This window comes from Python bivittatus, unplaced genomic scaffold, assembly GCF_059951505.1.
Source record: "Python bivittatus isolate LINGU-HERP-01145 unplaced genomic scaffold, Pbiv_v1 ctg000480_np1212, whole genome shotgun sequence".
NCBI classification, from domain to species: domain Eukaryota; kingdom Metazoa; phylum Chordata; class Lepidosauria; order Squamata; family Pythonidae; genus Python; species Python bivittatus.
In genome coordinates, this window is record NW_028277075.1 from 10,903,703 (window position 1) to 10,926,366 (window position 22,664).

The 22,664-nt window shown below is 38.1% G+C and overlaps 1 protein-coding gene across 1 annotated transcript; it reads left to right on the forward strand.

Moving 5' to 3' along the window:
• The first annotated feature begins 836 nt into the window (after positions 1-836).
• On the forward strand, positions 837-22,002 carry TMED10 (transmembrane p24 trafficking protein 10). The gene is made up of 5 exons (XM_088145315.1): positions 837-1,136; positions 6,368-6,488; positions 14,171-14,244; positions 17,021-17,147; positions 19,924-22,002. The coding sequence occupies exons 1-5, from the start codon at positions 897-899 to the stop codon at positions 20,043-20,045; spliced, it is 684 nt and encodes a 227-aa protein (XP_088001441.1). The 5' UTR covers positions 837-896; the 3' UTR covers positions 20,046-22,002.
• The last annotated feature ends 662 nt before the right edge of the window (positions 22,003-22,664 follow it).

A 22,664-nucleotide genomic window follows, 5' to 3' on the forward strand; every position in this document is an offset into this window, starting at 1 on the left:
CTATAGAAATATCTTGTACAAATCATATGTATTGTTGAAATTAGATTGATTCTATGAATTTTTTTGAATGTTAGACTAAGAGTTATTTTCTACTATGTATTTTTAGATACTAGAGTAAGAAGTGAATATATTTTACATTTATACCTGTACCAGGGAAAGTCGGAAGCTACCTTTCTTTTTCTATGCCTTTTCTTTACTGAGCTTTACTGAGCTTTTTCTTTCTTTTTTGTTTTTTGACCTTCTTATATTTTAACCTTTGGAAATTTAATAAAATTTATTAAAAAAAAATTTTTATAGTCTTATAATGCTTGTACATTTCTATTTTGTTTTTCTTTGTTTTTCTTGATTGTGTTTTAAATATCTACTAAAATAAAAAAAATCAGAGGACTTCAGACAGAACGATACAATATGGACGTTACTAGGGTAAACTCGAACACTCCTGACTGAAAGTTCATTGAGATGCGTATTAATCAAGAGCGCTGCCTCTTGCCATCGTGCTGTGGATTTATTTTTATTCGGTTCTCTTTTTCAAAGTAGTTGGAAAGGGGTTGGGACGGTGACTACTGCGGCATTAGGCAGCTGGCGATAAGGCAACATAGACCATTTCTCTCGATCATAAATTGGATTTCACTTAAATGCTAATAAAAAGCCGAAGACTCCTTCTCGTCGAGCTCAACTCCGACTCTCAAGGACTACGCGGACACCCCAGCGTTTAATGACGCGCTCGACTTCCATTCCCACCCATCCGCTGAACTTGCCGCCTTGGCCCTTCTAGCACAATTGATCTCGGTGGCTGTCCCGAAGCTTCCCATCTCCCGTCATGCAACGGGCGACGGCGGTCACGTGTCGGAGGCGGAGGCAGAAAGTCGGGCCTTGTGTCAGTCGGGGCAGCCGCCATGCTGTTGCTTTCGCCGCTCCGTGGCCGCCTCCAGCCCAGGCCGGCTTTCCTGACGTCCCTGCTTACGCTCCTCTTGCTCGTCCTGCTGCCGGGGCCCGCGCAGCCCATCTCCTTCCACTTGCCGGGCAAGGCCCGCAAATGCCTACGGGAGGAGATTCACCGCGACAAGCTGGTCACCGGCGAGTACGAGGTGGCTCCCCCGCCGGGCTCGTCTAGCGGCCCGTCCGCAAACCTCAAGGTGCAGCGGCCGGGCGAGAAAGCGAGCTGGGGGGCAGTTGGGCGGGAGCGAGCGGGGGCTGATCGGGCAGGGCGTCCTCTGTGTTTAGAAACGCTGCAAGACTGGCCCTAATGTGATACTTTCCTTCCTTCCCTGCGCCCTACTTGGCACCTCCCCACGGTCAGGGCGTGAAGCTCCGCTTGCAGGCAGCGCGTGGGACTCCTTGGTCCACTGCGTAGCCGACCACACGCTTGAATTCCCGTGCCCTTCCGCGTCTTGGGACACGTCAGCGTATTCTGCGTCTCCTGAGAAGGCTGAATACGGAAGAAGGAAATAGGCCAGTTTTGTGTACTCACTGGGAAGAATACTGCCCATAGTGGCTCCCGGCCCTCACAAGAATTCCTTCGCCTCTCTGTTGCCCAGGATGTAAAAGGCTGTCCATTGATTTCAGTTCTCTCGCTGAATCTTCACATACTTAAAACATGTTCATTCCTAATTTTATAGCTGAGCTTTTCTTTGTCTGAACCATCCCATTGTTCTGGAGTTCTAACCACGCTGTTATTGTCCAACACACAGTACTATAAGGAGTTATTCTTTGGGTTCTTAGAATAATATGGCAATAGGAAGCGTAGCCCAAATAGCAAAAGGCTGAATTTTTTTCAGTTCCATAGAGGAAGAGGAGAGGCTTTTGGATGCAGAAGTTTATAGGCTTAAATTGACTGCAGTGATGATGCTATGAAGCCAAGACTAAGCATGCCCTGAAAATTCCAAAGCATTATGAAATTCTAATATTGTATATAAAAGCTTGTTTCAAAGAATTTGGTGTTCTTACCAAAAGTAGTAGGGCTGTTTGGAGTAATCCTTACATTATGGATTCCATATTACAGAAGAAAGCCATAGTGCTAGGTAAATTGGAACAAATTCTGTTGAGTCTGTTATTTTCATTATGAGCATGTTATTCCTTCTCGAAGCATAGTTCTTCCCTTAGTATTTGAAAATGCATTCATGAGGACTTGCTGGGATCTTTATCTGTCTCACAGTATGACTACTAAATGCAAAGGGAAATATTTGTACAGCTATATTTTGAACCATCCTTATAAATCCTTTTGAACTAAGTGGAACTGTGTAAATGAAGTCAAAGTTGTTCTGTAGCTTGGAAGCTTGTGTATGGGTAGTCTCTAATTAGTGAGTACTAGTGAGGCTAAATAATGGAGATAAGAGGCAGGATGGGATGAAATTTTCACTATGTATATAGAACTGTGTAAAATGCATGATCTGAAATGAAATGTGAGATCATCCGTCATCATGGGATGAGGTATCATCAGTATGCTGATGATACTCAATTATATATCTCCATCCCTGGTGAGGTAAGTGATGCCGTGACCACCCTCTTGCGGTGCCTGGAGGCTGTAAGAGTCTGGATGGGGAACAACAGGCTTTGGCTGAACCCTGGTAAGAAGTCCTTCTGGTAAGAAGGCTGTGGGTTAATGGCTCCTCTGTATCTGGGACTTTGTCATCTTTGGTGCTGGATGGGGTGGCGCTGCCCCAGACAGACCCAGTGCATAATCTGGGGGTCCTCCTAGACTCACGCCTCCTGCTTGAAGAGCAGGTGGCAGCCGTGGCAAGGAGGGCTTTGCACAACTTGGTTGTGCATCAGTTACGCCATTTTCTGGATCAGGATGCTCTTCAAACACTCACTCATGCCCTTGTTATCTCCCAGATAGACTACTGCAATGCGCTCTACATGGGGCTACCCTTGAAGAGTATCCGGAAGCTACAGCTGGTCCAGAATGCAGCCACATGGGCTATTTTTGGGGTCCCAAGGAGGGCCCATGTAACGCCATTGCTCCGCGAGCTGCATTGGGTACCAGTTTGCTTCAAACTGGTGTTGGTTATCACCTTTAAAGCCCTACATGGCATGGGACCAGGTTACCTAAGGGACCGCCTCTCCCCTATGACTTCAGTCTGTCCCACCCAATCACCCAGGGTATGCTTCGGACCCCCTCAGTAAAAGAACTTCGATTAGCGGGGTCCAGAGGGCGGGCCTTCTCTGTGGTAGCCCCCGCTCTTTGGAACATCCTGCCCCCGGAGGTGCGATTGGCCCCCTCACTCCTGGCCTTCCGTAGGGCTTTGAAGAGCTGGTTCTGCCACTTGGCCTGGGGTGGGGAGGGAATACCTCAAGCATGGGGATGGCTGGCCCCATAGGCCTTCTGTCTTCAGCTCCAGATTTTTTCATTTTCGTGGAGTCTCCCGTTTTTAGAAATGTTTTTAAATTGATGTTTTATGTATTTATTTATACAGTGGTACCTCGGGTCACGAACTTAATTCGTTCCGCGACTCTGGTCGCGACCCAGATTGGTTGCGACCCGAATCAAATTTTCCCATAAGGTTCAATGTAAATATGGTTAATCCGTTCTGACCCCTACGAATTTGGTCGCCAACCGATTTTGGTTGCCAACCGAATCAAATTTTCACATAAGGTTCAATGTAAATACGGTTAATCCGTTCTGAGCCATATGTATTTTTTTTTAAACCACTGTACTTTGTGCCAAAATATGACACAAAGTACAGTACAGTACACTATGAAGAGAGAGAACGCTAACCTTGCTTGAGGCGTGGAGGACAGGTAGGCGGGTGGGGAGGCGGTTATTGTTTGGAGGGAGAGTCCCCCTCCCTACAGGAAGCCACGACCACGTGTCACGGCAGGGAAAATGGCCACAGATCCTGTTTGTCACCTGATGCGGAGTTCGCGAACGGAAGCAAAATTTTGCGAACGGTGCTGTTCGTGACCCGAATTGGTCGTGAACAGAAGCGTTCGTGACCCGAGGTACCACTGTATTTATGTTTTTAATGTTCTCTGTGAGTCGCCCAGAGTTCCCCCATTGGGGGGAGATGGGCGGGGGAGAAATTTGATAAATAAATCTGAGATGTCAGATGACAAAACCAAATCCCCTCACTTAACTGTATGTGGAATGCTATAAAAGAATGGCATAGTTGTATTTAAAAGCAAGATGGCTCTTGTGATAGGACTAATTTCTTGTTTAAGTATTTTGTTGAAGAGAAGTGAAATGAATAAAGACAAAACAAGAAAGCACTGGCCATCATGTAGAAAACATAGTGTGCATATAATTATTTTTTGCAGACTGTTACACCAACGTGCTGGCTATTTTGTGACTCGTTCTCACATAATTGAATAAGGAGATCAAGGTGAAACATGATATTCAGTGCTTCTGTTGAGTAAAATAGAGATTTGAACTAAAGCATTCCTTATCCAGATAGCTGACCTTGGCTGATCTTGAACAAGGCTAGTATGGTCAGGCCGGGAATTTCAGGGCTTGGAAGTTTAAAAAAAAAAAAAAAGTTACAGAGAAAAGGCAGTGGCAAACAATTTCTATATTGTTGCCAAGAAAATTGAATGGACATATCTAGGTAACCACCAGAAGTCGAGCATGACTTGAAGGAGTCTTCACCTTTTTTCTTTTCTACCCAAGATAAACCCAGCGTTCTGTTAATTCTATCAGAATTTTTTGCAGTTCAGGCAGCCAGCTATTTTTATAATTTAGTATTTACTGTACTACTCTGAGGTAGTTCTGTGTCTCTCTTAAACAAGTATGTTATACTTAATTTTGAGAAGCATATCATATTTTCTTTTTACATAGTTTATTTGGAATTGCTTTCCAAATCATCAGATGATTCAGACTGGACATGTTTTGGCACAATTTAATTTTTGCTTTGATAGTGAGTTACACAGATGCTTACTGTTTTGAATATGTTCAAATGATGTATAAATTATAAAGATTTTTGAAAATAAAACATATTTAAACATTTTAACTATATCTAAGAAAGACAACAAGGCAATGAACATTTTTGATAGTTCTAAAAGATCCATGTGTAACACACTTCCTTTTGTCTAACATTACTGAGAGATCCTGTGGCTATAAGTTCCCAGAAAATGTAAAGTTCTATTGCTGTAGCAATAGTTTATTTCCTATCCAAATGTTTAGCATACTGGTCAAATAAGTTTTAGCTTTGTTGGAAGTCCTACTTTAGGGATTTGCTTTTTCCAGAAGACTGCAATAGTGCACTGGGATTCTGTGCACCAGCAATTTGTTTTTATTTGCCAATTTTGGTGGTTCACCAGGTAGCTTCAGAGCATATAGGGTGCTTATTCATTCAGAATAGGTTTTTTTTTAAAGCTTTGGAGCAGCTGGTTGCATAAACAATTTAATAGTCCAGTTACTAGTGATCACATAATAATTTCCAGACTGCACAGTGAACAGTTTTGTATAAAACAGCATAGGTATAGAGCAGGAAACTTTTTAATTACTGTAATTCTTTTTCATTATGTCATTTTTGTTCAGGTTAATTCATTGCTATGTTAATTTATTTATCAAGCCACCTCAACACTAACAGTTATGCTTTTGATTGTGGAGGAGTTTATCTAATGTAACTGTTGGCTGCTTAGAGGAGGTTCTTTAGCTGTCATCCCACTTTGTCCCAATTGTGTATGGGTACTTATTGTTCAGGCTGACACTATGTTTGTGTATGGAGGGGGTGGAGCTGATGTGATTACAGCACAAGCATTTGTGGAACATCTTTCAGGCTGCTTGTTCCCCCACAGTTGTGTGGGTTGACTTTTAAGCAGTTTGCCCATAGTTTGAGAAGCAATATGCCTAGTGGTATATAGGCAGCTGTCATCTATTGCCAGATTCAGCCAGATATTGGGAATATCTGGTTCAGAACATCATGTATGATTCTGTTTTGTACTGGAAGAACCATATTTGAGAATTCTTATAACCATTTACTGCACAAAATCAGAGTTTAAATATATTTTATCATGTTTTAAGAATACTGTAATCTTATTTGATGTATTGCTATTTTGCCAGTGGGGAAAAGCACTTATGTAGTTTGCCAAGTTAATTAAGTACAGTTGTCTAAGTGTAAGCTATCATTTGCCTTTCCCAGAGCTGCTGATAATCTACTTTTAATGAAATGAATGAGCTCTTCAGTCACACTATGCCTTCTTTTGAGACACTGCTTTTTGCTTAGTGAATACTGTTACACTAATGTAAACTCTTTAAGATGATAGAGAATAATAACCCAGGGCTTTATTAAATTAAATTAAAACTCAAATCTTCAGCTATGAAAATGGCCAAAAGGGAAAGAATAACTGTATCTTGGAAGATTCCCCCCTCCCACCAATATTTAGCTATTAACTTGCTTGCTTCTTTTCTTCTTAATATTTCTTACAGATTACTGACACAGCTGGACACATTCTTTATATCAAAGAGGATGCTACTAAGGGCAAATTTGCTTTCACCACAGAGGACTATGACATGTTTGAGGCTTGCTTTGAAAGCAAACTCCCTGTGGGTAAGTGTAAGTTAGATGCTCTTGATGAGCTCCTCTTTACTTTCTTTGTAGAGTTCATTTAAAAGGATAACTTTGGGTATGAAGCAGGGATATCTGTTTTGCCAAATGTTTTGGATCTTTTGAAATGAAGTACATAAGAATACTTAGTCACATGCTTCTAAAATTACTGATGAAGATCAGCATCTGCATTCCTTCCCAGAAATGCTTGCACTTAACCAATAGTGCAATTATAATTGGCTGGATAGAAAAACAATTTAAAATATGAAATACAATAACAGTGTTACAAAAGAAGTATGCAATAGACAAAATCTTATTCAGCTGCTTGGACTGGTTTGTAGGTTGCATTAAACTATAATAGTTTGTTTTTCACTTAGTGTATTTTGAAATGCCTTTATTATTTGTAACCCATAGTTTATGTTAGTATGTTATGTGAACCAAGTGATTTTTTCACTTGGTTCACATAACATACTAACATATGTTCAGCTTAACCAAATCAGTGAAAAAAATACTCCCATTCAAAATTCACAAAATATGGGCACAACCAATAATTTTTAATATTTCTAGCCAGAAAATGCAGAACACGGAGAGGGCATTGATTTTAATTGTTTTTAACTGTTTCAGTGGATACATTATATTGAGTCTTTAGCTAGTTTTAATTTTGTATGCCTCCCAGAGTCACATGTAAGTGAGATAGATGGCTATATAAATTCAATAAATAAATAAATTTGCCACTTTTCTGATTTCTTCCTGAAATAGATATTACATCTTTTGTCCTCTAGTCTTGCTTCACATATTTTTTCACATAGGAGGTGTTGAAAGATTCTGCCTGCTCTTATCTTTTCCTTCTTTCCTTTGTAGGGACTCAGTCTAGATATTAGACCAAATTTGGTGATACTTGAACACTAGAGCACTTTATAATCCTTGGTGATGGAATTTGATCTATTTGTTGGACATCTGCTAATTTCTTTGAGTCAGGCAGGAAGACCTTTTATTGATATATACATGATGTGTGGTTGTAAAGGTTGAGGATCCCTTGGATTGGTGCTTTGCTCTGTTTCATGTGAGGAAAAAAGAAGTGTACAAGGCATTGGTTGTGTAACCTCATCTGGTGGACAGTTGCCCAACAAGTGTTAGAGCTAATGGTTCCTTGAGAAGTGACACATTTGTCCATCTTTCTGTCAGGATCAGAATTCAGCAGAAGTACTGCATAGTCCTCCATGTCTTTCATACTGCTTCTGATCAGAGTTAGATAGCACTTGAAGAAAGTTTGCTTGAGTCTTGAAGAAGTTTCTTGTACTCACCACCATAGATGAATTTTCTAAGTATTGTATTTCCTATACTGTATTATCAGCTCATAAATACTGTTGTACACTCAGCACTGAGGGAAGCTCTGAGATTTTATCAGAATTCTTGCTTGCCTATTTCTGCCTTTTGAAGGATGTTGCTGAATTGCCTGCACCCTACAAAAAGTATTTAGAACTTCATATTTGACAGTCTTAGTGTCAAGTTCTATATCAACACAGTAGTCTGGGTGAAGTCTGTATAAAAGGAAATACCACTAAACATTTGTTTGGTTTTGTTACGATCTGAGCATTATAGATTATAAGGAATGTCAGTTTTTTACATGCTGTTTGTGAAGTAGGTAAACATCCTTTGGCAGTTCTAGCAGTAGTACGGCTATATCTGCCTGGGGAAGCCAAAACTAAAACAACAGTTATTTGGGCCGTTGAGGCAGGTGGAGTTTGAGCAATTGGGATTTCTCAAGCCCATAGCCACAAAAATGAGGAAGAGGAAGTGAAAGGCACTTTTTTTTTTTCACAAATATCCCATAGAGGGAAGAGATGGCTTGCAAGACTTATAGAGGATCCCACAGTAAGTGCAGAATTGCTAACACAATATTTTTTCTTGCGTCATTTACTATGCTGTTCAGGCTGCAAAGTCACTCCTATCTTTGCAGGTTTTCCTCATACTTCTACCATATGCTGAACTTTGAGAGGAATGACATATATACCAGTCATATTTATCAGATCAATTTTGATTAATTAGTCTTAAATGCATTCCTGTGTCCTTTAGGCCAGGATGCCTTTAAAAATAACCCTTATATAAACATTCAATCATTGTTTGTTCAGATCTGGGACTTTTGTTGTTGTCAACTCTTTAATCTTGTTTTTCTGTTCATATTTTGCTGAAAAGTTTCAGAGAGATTCTTCCCTCTGGATCTAGAGCCAATGAGGAGAATGGAAGTATGTTGTCTTTTCTCTGGTTTCCAGGGTGCTGGAGCTGCAGCCCCCGATAGGTACAAAGAAAGCCTCTGATGAAAAGATGGAAAGGGAAAGGAAAGTAAGACCACATGCTTCAGTACTGCACTTTCTAGGTACTCAGTATGCTTTTAGGAAGGGGCACCCAACATTCACCTCTGCCCAGTCTTTTTCTATAGAAAGGCTACATGGAGAAAAGCACAGGTGTCCCAACAGCATTCAGTGCTCCTGTACATCTAGTGCCAACTGAGGAGAAGGTGAGTTAGAGTGGCACTGAAAGTAGTTTAGTTGTACACTGTACCTGAAAGTGTTATATGTGCTTTTTGAAAGCAACATCTAACTATGGTTAGTGTATTTGCTGAGACTTGAAAATGCTCTTAATCCTTCTATGATTTACAGGGGAATAATGTGGCACTTAATTCTACCCATGGTCTACCAGTTAATGATGCACTGATCCCATTTTGATTTTTATAGGGCTCATTAATTCCATATGGATTAAGAAAGGATTTGTGGCAAAAATATTTTGCAAACTATTTTTCACATGAATCCTGCCTTCTGGTAGTTCTTTTCTGTGCTGGCAAAAAAACTTGTCAAAACAAGTTATTGAATATTCTGGTTTGCTTAAAGTGGAAAGAATCATCTGCTTATGTTGTAATTTTATCCATCAAACATACTATACTTCCTTATTTGTACTTTTATTTTGAATACCATTTTTTTCTGAGCTAAATAAACATAGCAACATAGAATCATAAAATGATTTGGAAAGGATATTTTGGAAACTTTTCTCATTAGCAATGTGGATTTCTATTTTTTGAAGTCCATTAGAATATTTTTTCATTCTATTTTTTTATATGTTGAAAGTACTTTAGGTATTTATTATCCTGACAGTTCCTACTATTTTTATCAATTTGTCCTAATAGTTCCTAGATGCTGTTCTTGTATATTTCTGCTGTTGTAACCTAAGGACCCAAAGGTTGCTAAAATTTCTGTAGTTTAAGTATATACAGTGCAATTATTTGTATATTAATTCAAAAGGAAACCTTGCTGATTTCAGTCATGTTTATTGACTACAGATATGAAATGCAGTTTTAAGAATTGTTTCTTAAATGGGTATGTCCAAATTGATTTCGTGGCTATAATTGGAATTCATTTTCATAGAAACAAGTAGCAATTGTGACATAGAGATTGGGGACTTTTTTTTTTTGTCCTCTACTATTTCAAAAGCTACACTTTGGTATATTAGAAATCATTATTATTAGCAGCAGCACCATTTCCATCAACTGAAGGAGGGCATTTCTTTCTCTTGTCCATACAAAATATTTCTTACTGTATTGTGCTGCCATCTATTTGTGAAATAGAATATAGAACAATATTATTTCCATCTTGAGACAGAAATGTTGGCATACATTCTGTGAAACAACTACATCATATGAAACTCTCAGAATTTATTATAAGCAAAGGAGGCAGGCCAGGGGGTTAAGATTTCCTTGCTTCCTCCACTGAATCTATAGCAGCTAACTTTGTGGATCCCCCAGATGTATATGCAGCTGTTTGTGCTCATAGCTCCGCTTGCTTGCTTCTTGCCATAATACATCAGGTTTCACGGCAAGAGAACCTTTGGCTACCACTGGCTTCAAGGTGTTGGTAGATAGGTTCCAAAAATTGCTATTGCTGCATTATGGTACACTGCCAGTGTTTGATGCCTTCTCGCTGGAGAACAGATATGCATGTTCTAGCTAGGGTTTCTTTTGTGAAATGAAGACAGAGCAGGACGCTAGCCTCCTTCCCCCTAAACTTGAAATTTATTGTACTGTGCAAGGTAAAGAGTTCAGAATAGGACATCCTTTATTTTTAAACATGAAAATCAAACTCACATATTTATGCTATTTTTCCATTTAAAGCTCTGTTTCCTAAGATGCTAAACTGGACAGCAGAGTGATCAAGTTCTGATTGTTGGATCCCCTATGATTGGCTCCTTCTTGTGTCCCATTTTTAAAATACCTTTTAAATAGTGTAGTGTCTGACTTGACATAGCCTTATTTGTTATTCTGCCATATAACTTCCATTTTGCAAACTTCTTTTCTCATATTTCTCACTTAAAACCTAAACTCATGTTCTTAGAAGTAATGGGTATTAAAAACAGGTGATTTGGAATCAGAGAATAAGGGAGAATGTTACCTAAAATTATCTTAAAGTAGAAATATCTTTTCTTCCCCCAAAAATTAAAGACCAAAAGCAAAAAAATCTCTTTAGACTAAAATATTGTGTTGTCTAACCTTATGCATGTACCCTTATTCTATTCATGAATGTTTGAAAATAGAGCATCTTTTTTCTCAGAAGGTCTTTCTTCTAGATAGATGTGTACATGAATGAAAATGAGCCATGTTAAATTCTACAAGACTTTAGTAAACTTGCTGTAATTTACATTCAAGGTATTGTTGAACAGAGATTTCAACTGAAGGTAGATCTTCCATTTTTTCCCCTTTCCTGATCTACCTTCCTTTTTCCAGAACTCGGTATATGAATTATCATAACTAATCAAACACTTGTATGTAGAATTAAACTGTGTGCAAAAAAACATTTTCCATTGATTTTCTTAAGAGAGATGTCAGTTCTTTTCAGTATCAGAAAGCCAATCATACCACCACTTTAGGGTAGGTAAATAATGACTATAAGGCTTCATTTGTGTAGATAAATCAGTGATACTTGGAGTCTTATGAAATAATTTTACTGAAGATTACATGTACAGATAAAACTAATACAAACTATAAAAAATACAAAGGTAAAGAAAAAATAAAAAGTGCAAAAAATAACTTCCCTTTCTTCCCAGCAAGCATAAGCAATTTTAGCAACTTACCACCATCTCTTAAAATACAACACACAATCTCTTCATCCCATATCTCACCTCATTCTCTGTAAACAAATCTTTAAAACCCATCTTTTAAAAACCAAATCTTTAAAACCCATCAGCAAAAGTCCATTAAGGGCTACCAGAAATAACAACCTATCTATTATAAACTTGATCTAATAATTTTATAATTATAATTATTTTTATAATTTTATAATTATAATTTAATAATTTTAGCAACTTACCACCATCTCTTAAAATACAACACACAATCTCTTCATCCCATATCTCACCTCATTCTCTATAAAAAATCTTTAAAACCCATCTTTTAAAAACCAAATCTTTAAAACCCATCAGCAAAAGTCCATTAAGGGCTACCAGAAATAACAACCTATCTATTATAAACTTGATCTAATAAACCCACTTGAATTACTTCCTTTTACATTTATATCTCATTTTCTATTATTAAACAAATCCCCCAAACCTCATTGTTCAAATCTAGTCAATAAAAATCTAATAAAAGTTACCAGAAATAACATAACTATTTTAACCTTAATCAGGTAAATTTAAAATACATTAAACAAACTCCATCACATACAACTCTTATCTATAAACAAAACCTTAAAACTTCATCATCCAGTCCTGGTCAAAGAAAATCCATTAAAATTTCCAGAAGTAACAACCTATCTATTTTAACCTTGGGACAGATAAAACAACTTTATATTCCTTCCCCTTGCTCCCAACAATCTTAATCTTTAGTCCCTTCAAATAATGTCCAAACACTTGGTTTCTTTTCATTATCTTGTTTTCTCTTCTCACAAAATCACTGACAACCTTAATAAATCCCTTTTGTAAATCCAATATAGAAAGATTATCCAAGTCATTCTTCTGGTCTATTATTTGTACATCCATTTTAGTTATTAGAACATCAGCTGTTTTCATTTGTATATTCAGTATTTCATCTTTTTCCATATCCTTCTTGTAGCTTGTCATTTTTAATTCCACATTTGAATAAATTTCAGTCTTGTCCATTAAAACTTGTTTCTCTTCCATAGCATGGTATAGTCTGTCAATAATGGCAGAAATCTTTAAAACTAACTTTTCAGTCTATTGTTCACAACACCTTTCAATACATCCATTGTTTTATTTCCTTCTGGTGCCCTCTAATGTCCAGTTTTCAAAGTCTCATCATGTTGTTTTCCCTCCAAATGCAAAAACATGAATAGTTTCCCCCTGAAGGATTCTTATAATCAATTTCCAACTTTTATTAAACCCATCTGGACCTTAGTCCATTTATAACTTTCTAAAATTAACATTTTAATCATCCCTTTGCTGTTAATTCCAAAAAAAGATTTTTTTAAAAATAAATCCTTAAACACATACTTAAAACTTCTTTCATAGTGGATTGAAGGAAACTCACCCATCAAGTCGATAAATACTTGCCGTACCAGAGGTTCTCAATATTAAAAAGCAATAAAAAGTTAATTCCAAAGTGATTAAGAAATGAGGATCAGCTGAACTTTGAGTCCTTAAAGGCTACATTACAACTATGAGTTTAGATGTAATCCCTTGACTCCCAGCCACTTGACTCACGAGCCAACTGCAAAAACTTCCATTCCTGCAGTTTACTTACAAGGAGCAGCTGTCTGGAGTGCATGTGGGCTATCTCAAAATCTCTCCTTTCTCTGGAGAGATTTCACTGGTTCGGATCTCGCATCCAGCCCCGAATTTCAGCCATAAAGTCATCCCTGTTTCAGTTTACCATATCCTCACCGTAAGTCAATACTTGGAGTCTTTTGGAGATTGAACAGTTACTTGCACTGTGTACAACAAACCAGAGAGCTTCGTATATACAAGGTAAAGGACCAAGGATGTGATTTTTATACATGGGCACAAAAATTTGCTTGGAGTTGAGCTGAAGATATGCTGTGTTGTTTTTTTATATCTATGAGTGTACATTTGCATGTAATTTATTACCAACATTCATTGAGGATTAATGACAAAGTTCTCTTTGCCAACCTAGTTGCTTAAGGTTTATTTATGACGGAGCTAATGGTAAAGTTTGAATTGGGAGAAAAGGAAGAAAGAAAACAGAGCAAGCTAGTATTTTTAGCAATTTCCCAGATGGTTTAGAAGTTGGCTAGGTGGTCTGCTTTTCAAAGTCAGTAATTTCATCTGTTCCATTTAATATACCATTTGGCTTTCTACTTTTTCCATTTGGATAGAATTGGACTTTTAGTTCCAGCTAGCTAATCTGGCATTATTAAATGGTACTTGTATATTTTCTTACTGCTTGTGGGTAGACTGAAGATCAGGAAATTGGAGTGCCTTGTATTCTGCATTCTCCACATGCGTAGTTGTAACAGTTTCTTATTACTTTTGGGAATTCTTCCTTCAACAAGCACTATCCGTAGATTTTTCTGTGATTATAGTAACAATTTGGCTGCCTCTTTAGCTATTCAGAGGCTTATGGAGGGAGAGCTATAAATCCCTCTATAATGGGGAGGGGAGCAGGGCTGGGAATTTCCTAGCAGCCAAAGTACTGCATACAATGAATCCTTTCATTGCACTTCCAGGAACAGGGCGGATGCCAGACCAGCTTGTGACCTTGAACATGAAGCACGGAGTGGAAGCAAAAAACTATGAGGAGGTATATCTCTGCTTTTGCTGCCTTTATCTCTGCTTTCTTCATTCATGTGATGCTGTTTACGTCCTTGGACTCAAAGTGTGATGCTGTTTTCACACCATTTTGATGCTGTGCCCACTATCTAACTTCACTGGCTATTGCTTGTACCTACTGAAGTTTTTAAAATTTGCTGAAGTCATCGAAATGGGTGAAATTGGATCATTGTCTTTAAATTGGACTTGTTTAGAAACTATTTGTTCATTCCTTTAAAAAAGTTTAAAATACATTATTATTAATAACATTAAATCTTACTTTAAAACAAGTTCCTGTATTATTTCACAAAACATTCCATTTAAGGCTTTTATTCCAAAGACACTTAAGAGGAAGTATCCTATTGAATTCAGTAGGATTTACTTTTAAGAGAATGTGCACATTGTTCTGTAATTTAGGCCTAAATTCTGCAGTTTATGATCACTCATAAATGTTTTTCCCCAAGGCTTTCAGAAAGAGGAAAGTTCTTGATAAAGCATACCTACAGTGTAGAGGTTGCTTTGAAAACATCATAATTGTACTAGAATCTGGTAATGTATCTTTCTAGGCTCTGTTTCTTTTTTTTGGTGAAATTCTGTAAAAAAAAAAAAAAAAGCTGCTATATTTGCAGTCATCAAAGTTTGATTGCCCTCTCGTGGCCTTCCAATAAACTGCTGATAGTAGTTTAAATCTACTATTGTATATTCCGTGCTCAGATATGTTAACAATGCTTGCTTGCTTGCAAAGTAACTCTTAGAAAATGTTCAGTAGGAAATATATTTAGGATTACAGTCAAAATCCTCTTGCAATTAAACTTAAAAATCTTAAAGCCACTTCTACTGCTCCCATGTAGCATTTCTGATCATATGAGATTTCATTGCCATTTGAAAGATGAATGTACCTTAAAATTATTTAACATTATTAACAATTATTTAGATTTTTGGTAAAATCAACTAGAGCTCAACTGTCGTCAAGATAGAAAAATTAAAATTTTGGTTTGTAAGTGAAGGAAGTCAGATGTTCTTCCTGTTAATGAGGAAAATTATGGGAATCATGGCAGCTGGAACATTTTTTTAATAATTGACAAAGGAGGAAAGTAAGATATTTGCCCTTCTCATTAAGCACTATTTATACATGAAGTTGAGGGAAATGAATAGAAAATTACTGCCCTTTCAAGGTTGGAGTCCATCTTTAATCCTCATCTCTAACACAGTATCCCTGATGTTGACAGATTGCTGTTGTCATGGCCAGACCACCATCTGTGAAGGTGGTGGGAGTGATCCTGAGGTTTTAACCTCTCATATTCATCATGATTCCAGCAAGGTGATAGCTCTGCAGTGAGGGTGCCCCCTGCTAGCCACACAAAATGGCAAAAAATGAAGATGTCTACATCTATCCCAATTGATTGATGAAATATTATACTTCTAGTTAAAAAGGAGACCATAATTAGCTTGAACCAAACATACAGTGGATAGTCAATATGTTTTGTATTTTCAGCATGAAGCACTTGGTTTGCTGTTCTTCTTCCTATTGGCTGCCATCCTCTAGTGTTCAGCCAGAGTTGCATACTATGTTAGATAGGAAAAAGAAAGTGGTTTTGGCTTCAGCAAGAATCGGTTGCTTAGCAATAGAATTACTTCCAGATATTAGAGCTATTACTTGTGCCAATTTTGTGCCTATGAACATTTGTGTCTGGTGATGGATAGGAAATGAGATTTTAGGGATACTGAAATTCTGCCCTTCCCATTCTGTGCATTCTTTATAATCTGATCACAGCCAAGCAAGAATTGGACTGTTTATTGTGGCAAAAGAGGAAGTATTGGCTGTGGGCTTCCTAGCATTAAAAGAATCTGAAGTAGCAGGATGTGTGGAGTCATGTCTGGTCAGAGTAGACAGTGCTGATCCAGATGCACCTATTGTCTGCTTTCAATTAAGGCAACTTTGTCTGTTTAAGGTTTTAAAATAATAACCTAACTGCATTTTGAGATCAGGAATCTTCATATTAGTGATGGGGGCATAGATGGGATTAGTTCAGAAATGCTGGAAAATAATCTGAAATTAATTTGCTACTCAGTAGATAGTGGAGGAAATGTTTGTACCACATCTGCATAAATAAACATGTAATTATTTGTCAGCTGTCCTTATTGCCCTGGAAGCCTGCTCAAAGAGCTGTAGACAGGTAGTCCTTGCTTACCGAGCATTTGTTCAGCGACCATTTGAAGTTACAACAACGCTGAAAAAGGAGACTTATGACTGGTCCTTGAAGATGCAGCTATAGCAGCGTTCCATGGTCACATGATCACAATTTGGGCGCTTGGCAACTGGTGCGCATTTATGACAGTCAAAATGTCCCATAGTCACATGATCACCATTTGCGACCTTCACAGCTGGCTTCCAAAAAGCAAAGTCAATGGGGAAGCCAGCAGGAAGTCACGTCATGGTCATGTGACATCGCACTTAATGGCCCACAGTAATTCGCTTAACAACTGCAGCCGGGACTGACAAACTGACGTTATAAGTCAGGTGCGCACATGTGACTTTTAACTTTATGACTGCATTGCTTAGTGATGGAGTTGCTGGTCCCAATTCTGATTGGTAAGTGAGGACTACCTATACTTACAAAAAATTATGTTAATAAAAAGCATCTCTTTACGATATACCCTGTATTATTTGTTGATATAGTAAACTGCATTCTAAAAGAGGTCTACATTTGAATGGGAATGGGTTGGTACCTTCTGGATAAGTGACATATAATTTCTTCTTTTATCAGATTGCTAAAGTGGAAAAGCTGAAGCCATTGGAGCTGGAGCTGCGACGACTGGAGGATCTTTCAGAGTCTATTGTTAATGACTTTGCATACATGAAGAAGCGAGAAGAAGAGATGCGAGATACTAATGGTATGTACTTGTGGGCCTCCAAATATTACTGATACGTCTCTCTGCCTAAAGAATATGAATAATCATTTTTTTAAACGAACTGTGATAATATTCCACTACTCTATTATTTTATTTAATTATTTACTATGTATCTATATAACTTCCCATTCAGTTGCATTTCAAAATTTATAGTAAATGTTTGGAAATACAAGATAAAAACAATACATTAAAACAATAACATATCAAAAAGGTGAAGAGGAAGAAGAAAATATAAACACCTGACAGTCATCTAAGGAAGGACTAGGCAAAGAGGTCTCTAAAAGATGTAATAATAGGCACCTGATGAATTTCAGTGGGGAAGAGCATTCCAGGATGTAGACATCAGCATAGAGAAGGCTCACCACAAGTAACTGCAGGACCCCAAAGTCAGTTTTAGCACACGCAGCAGGACTTCATCTTTGATGAACTTAATGCTTGACCACATTTATACTAGGGAAGGTTGTCTGTCTGTTAACTAATCCCAAGTTGTTTGGGGCCTTATATACCAAAACAAAGTATTCAGTTTTGCTTGCTTGTTTATTATCATCTGGCACAGTTGCATTGGTAGAGGTACTGTATAATATGTGCATGGTTGTATTCCTTTATGTGCTAATGCAGTTTTTGAACCAGTCTCAAGGGTTGCCCATAAAAATACAATAGAGTAATCTAAGCATAAGCTGTAGCTGGCCTGTTCCTACCCAGAAAAGTTTATTTGAGGACAAGTGATTTTTATCCTGAAAGTGTCTTGCAAATTTGTCACAGCATAGCATTGAAGGCTTCACTATTGATTTTTCCAGGGTAAATAAAAGTACAGGTAGTTGTCAGTTAACAACCACTCATTTAGCGACCATTCAAAGTTATGATGGCACTGAATGAGTGGTATTTATGATTGGTCCTCAAAGTGCCAGCCATCCCAGTACTCCCATGGTCATGTGATCACGATCTGGGTGCTTGGCAACCAATTTGCACTTACAGCAATTGCAGCATCCCTCGATTATGTGATCACCATTTGCAACCTTCCCTGCTGGCTTCCCACAAGTAAAGTCAGTGGGGAAGGGAAGGTCACAAGCCATTCTTGTAAGTCGCTCCTGTTCCCACTGTTTTTCCCCCAAGGATCTATGTAGTATGAGATCCTGGGGTTTTCATACTGAGTAGCATGTGCCTGCCCGCAGTACCCCCCCACACTCCGTAGTGCATGTCTGCACTCCCTGCATGCAGCACACCCTGCCTGCATCTCCCTGCCCAAAGCACCCCCTTGCACTCCATAGCACAACACCCTCCAACACTGACAGGGCAAGCTACTGTACATAAACAGAGAGCAAACCCCACTCCTTTCTAGCACTGAAGATGTTACCTAGTCAGGTAACAAAACGTCTTGCAAGGAAACAACCAAGCTCAGAAAACACCCAAGGACTCCACAGTCCCTCTCTCCAAGCAAGGTACCATTAAGTGTCCCCAATTCTTGCAGAAAGGAAATTATGCTCTGAAACCAACATTTACCAGAGGATGACCTGATTATACCTTCCACTCCAAAGTTCCAAGACACTCACTTCACATTTTGAGGCTAAAATAGTTTGGAGTACGCACTACCTTAATATGTTAGTCCAGTGACAGTTTTAGATAGACCCGTGGTTGTCACAGAGACTATGAAAACCTAGTCCGTTACTATTAGGCAGCCTTAACAAGAATGTTGAAGTGCCTCTGGGTCACTTTTCTGAAGCTCTCCTGCATTCTACCTGTGAACATCTCTGCCAGCTGAGTCAGGGAGGCAGAATGGGCATTACACCAACAAAATCTTTAGTCTGTTTCTTTGAATCAAAACCAGATAAAGGTGGTCATCAGCTTCCCTCGGTTTGGAGAAATTTTCTGATAGTGAGTTATTCCAGTGGACCCCAGTGATTCCTCATATTCCCAGCCCAGATTGTTCATTAAGAAACAAGTTGGCAGAGTTGAATCAAATCTATACCACACAGATCTTGATAATATATGTCAGATCACTGTCTTCTGAATGAAGTAACATTTTTTTGTGAACCAACCTGTATAATATAACAGCAATATCACCAGGTGCTTAATAGAGGAGAGTGATAGTGATAGTCCACAGCCATCCTGCTTTTAGAAATTTTCTCTTCACAATCCCTCACCATCCCATACCTGGGATTATCTGAACAAAGACATCCCCGTTCTGCACGTTCTCTTACAACACACTCTAATTTTGCTATGTCAATATAACCTGTTTCTTTTGCCACTTTCAGTGGAAAATGTTCCACACCCTCACAGTCAGGGGTGTTCATATCTAGTTCTAAGAACAGTCACATTCTGTATTTGGGACGCGTGGTCAAAATAATAAAACATAGTAGTGACTTGTGTGCATGCTTTATAGCATGCTTTATATCTGATTCTAGAATTCATCGTCTATTCTAGAATTTAGACTCTTCCTTTCTAGAGAGGAGTGTGATTCAGTAGAAGAGTTATAGGATCAACGAGGCAATGGGTATAAGCAAAGCATAATTTTGAGGACAATTTATTGACAATGCATGTGTCATTTTCAAATGCAGTTGTTATGAAAGCTAAGATTATGAATTATATTTGTTGAATGAAAATTTTTGAATTATTTCCTGTCCACTGAACTCAAACAGCTGTAGTATTTTTTTAGTGATAATTTTTATATCAGTGCTTCAAATGAAAACGTAGTAGACTGTTTGTGGGATTCAAATTTTCTTGGATTTTTTTTTTTTAACAATGGGCTTTTTTGTTTCAGAGTCTACCAACATTCGGGTACTATACTTCAGCATTTTCTCAATGTTCTGCCTCATTGGACTGGCAACTTGGCAAGTCTTTTACCTGCGGCGTTTCTTCAAGGCTAAGAAATTGATTGAATAGCAGGGAGGTGTAATTTTCCCTTGTTTTGACACCCCAGGGAGCAGCACAGAGACCTAGCAATGGTTATTGAGAGCCATCTTGGAGTTGACCTGCAAAAACGAACTTTTTCTACAATTGCCCACCAAAGGGATGGAGGGAGGGAAATATTGGCACAGAAACTGAGGAGGAAATTCAGAACTATTATTGGATAGAATTGGAAGGGGCAATAGGTTGATTTTGAGAATTTTTGGACAGGAATTAAATAAAATTGTCTCAGACCTGTCATTTTTTTTCTTTACATGTATGGTTAAATAATGTTATCTTACATGTCACTAAGCTGCTCACCTATGCCACTTCAATACACAGAATGTGATATATCTGAACCAATCTTACTTGTTACTACATGGAGTTTGGTGAAAGAATGGCTCAGATGTACTTGGAGCAGAACATCACAGAAACAGAAGTTGCAAATGATCAGGAGCTGCGTTTCAGGAAGGGTGGGGGAGGAATGACCAGTGACAGCTTACTATGAAAATATTTGATATTTATGTTATGTACGCCTAAGGACATAACAGAAATGGTGTCATTGCTTAAATTACAGAAGGACGACTTCAGGTACAGCCTCTTCAGGTTTTCTATCCCCATACTCACATAATTTCTGCTAAAGTGACACAGTTCTTTAAAAAGCACCTTGAGTCAGAGGTCATTTATTTAATCATAAGCTTTTCCCTGACATATACTTGAAATGCATGCTTTTTCTTTTTTCTTTACTTCTTCCTTTCAACATTTAGCACATCTTTTGTCAAAAATAAAAAGTAAAACTACTACTTGATCTGTATCAGACTTGCACTGGACAGATTTAAATCCGCTTATAGTCAGATGCTTATAATCTTGCATCCATGTATTGGGATGTACTATATAGAACAATCAGTTTGCATAATCTGCAGTTCTTTTTCAAAGTGTTTGCATTTTTCTTAGGCTTTAGAAGTTTCAAGGCTTACATCAGTGGCAAAAATATGTTTTGACATATTTGTAAATCCCACTTATTGATTCTATATGGCCAGCACAACATCTGTTCAGTCCCATGTTCATTTTAAAAATAGGTGGGGGTGAGAACTTGCTTCTAAACTGCTATGCAGTGTTTGGTTCCCATGCAGAGAAACTTCTTTAGCTCATTAATTGACAGCAGCTTATTAGGCTAAACAGTCACAGAGTCCTTTTCTAATCTAAACTACTAAGCCCCAGTACTACTGTTTTAGAAAATATTAAATAAATTGACAAAAAGGCTTATCCTACCCTGTTTTGGCTCTAGAAACAGAAGGATGCCTGTTGTGTACCCAGCTTACTACTACTCTCCCAAAATCCCACTTTCTTGACAACAAAGCAAAAATAACTTGTTTTTTAAATATTCAAAGTATGGTGCAAAAATAAAGTAGTCCTGTCAAGGAAACTATATTAAATGTAGGATATTATACTGATATGAAAAAGCTGTGGTATTTTTAATAATTTTCTTCTTCGACTTGTTCCTCCCGCAGTGTAATTTTGCTTGCAAAAGCATTCACAGATTTTAGATTCAGATCTGAAGATGTTTTTTCTGGAGAGATCTCTGTAAATATTTGGAAGGAATTGCAACCTGATATGTGATGGAAAATTATGCTTTAGAAGATGAGGTGCTTACCTCAGATGGACCTTATTTAGATTTTAGTAGGAATTTCAACATTTAAAGAAAAAGAAACTGTTTTGGAGTGATATCTTTTTACTCATTCTTTTATCACTTCTTAGCAAATCAGGAATTAGCATCTTTTGGTAGGTGACATGATGACGTGATATATGCAATAATTTTGCCTTCATGACATTAATGTCTTTGCTCCTAACTGTTGTGGTATAGATGAAAGTAAGTAAAGCAAATTTAATTTTATCTGTAATCTGGTTGGGGATTTTTGACTTTTTCTCAATAAAATTATTTTTGGGGAAATTATTCTTCAAAGTAATGTTTCTGTAAATTGTTTGAACTCTTACATTTTATCTAATGTAATGTAATGATTATTTCATTCCAAAGTCTGTTAATTGAATAGATTTATTTATTTGTCAAGTTTATATGGCTGCCCATCTCACATGCAGTGACACTGGGCAGCGTACAATAAAACCTACTATTAAAACATACTACAAAACCAATGAAAAACAATTAAAACAGTAAACAAAGGTAAAAACAAGACCACAAGCGGGAGAATATTACACATAATACAGCCAACCTGTGGGCTCCCTATTACCAGGGGATCCCCAGGCTTGTTAAAGAAAAGGGCTATCCAGAAGGCCATGAGGGTTGGGGCTAACCTCACCTTGGGAGGGATGATGTTCCAAAGGGTGGATACCACAGCAGAAAAGGCTCACCTCCTAGGTCCCATCGAATGGAATTCGTTCGCAGATGAGACCTGCAGCATGCCTCTCCTGCAGCACCTGATAGGACAGGTAGATATAATCGGGAAGAGGTGGTCCCTCAGATAACCTGGTCCCATGCCATGTAGGGCTTTAAAGGTCATAAGCAACACTTTGAATTGGTGCACGAAGCAGAGGTGTAATGTGTCCTCTTAGGGCCACACATAGCTGCCCGTATTGTTGCATTTTGTACCAGCTGAAGCT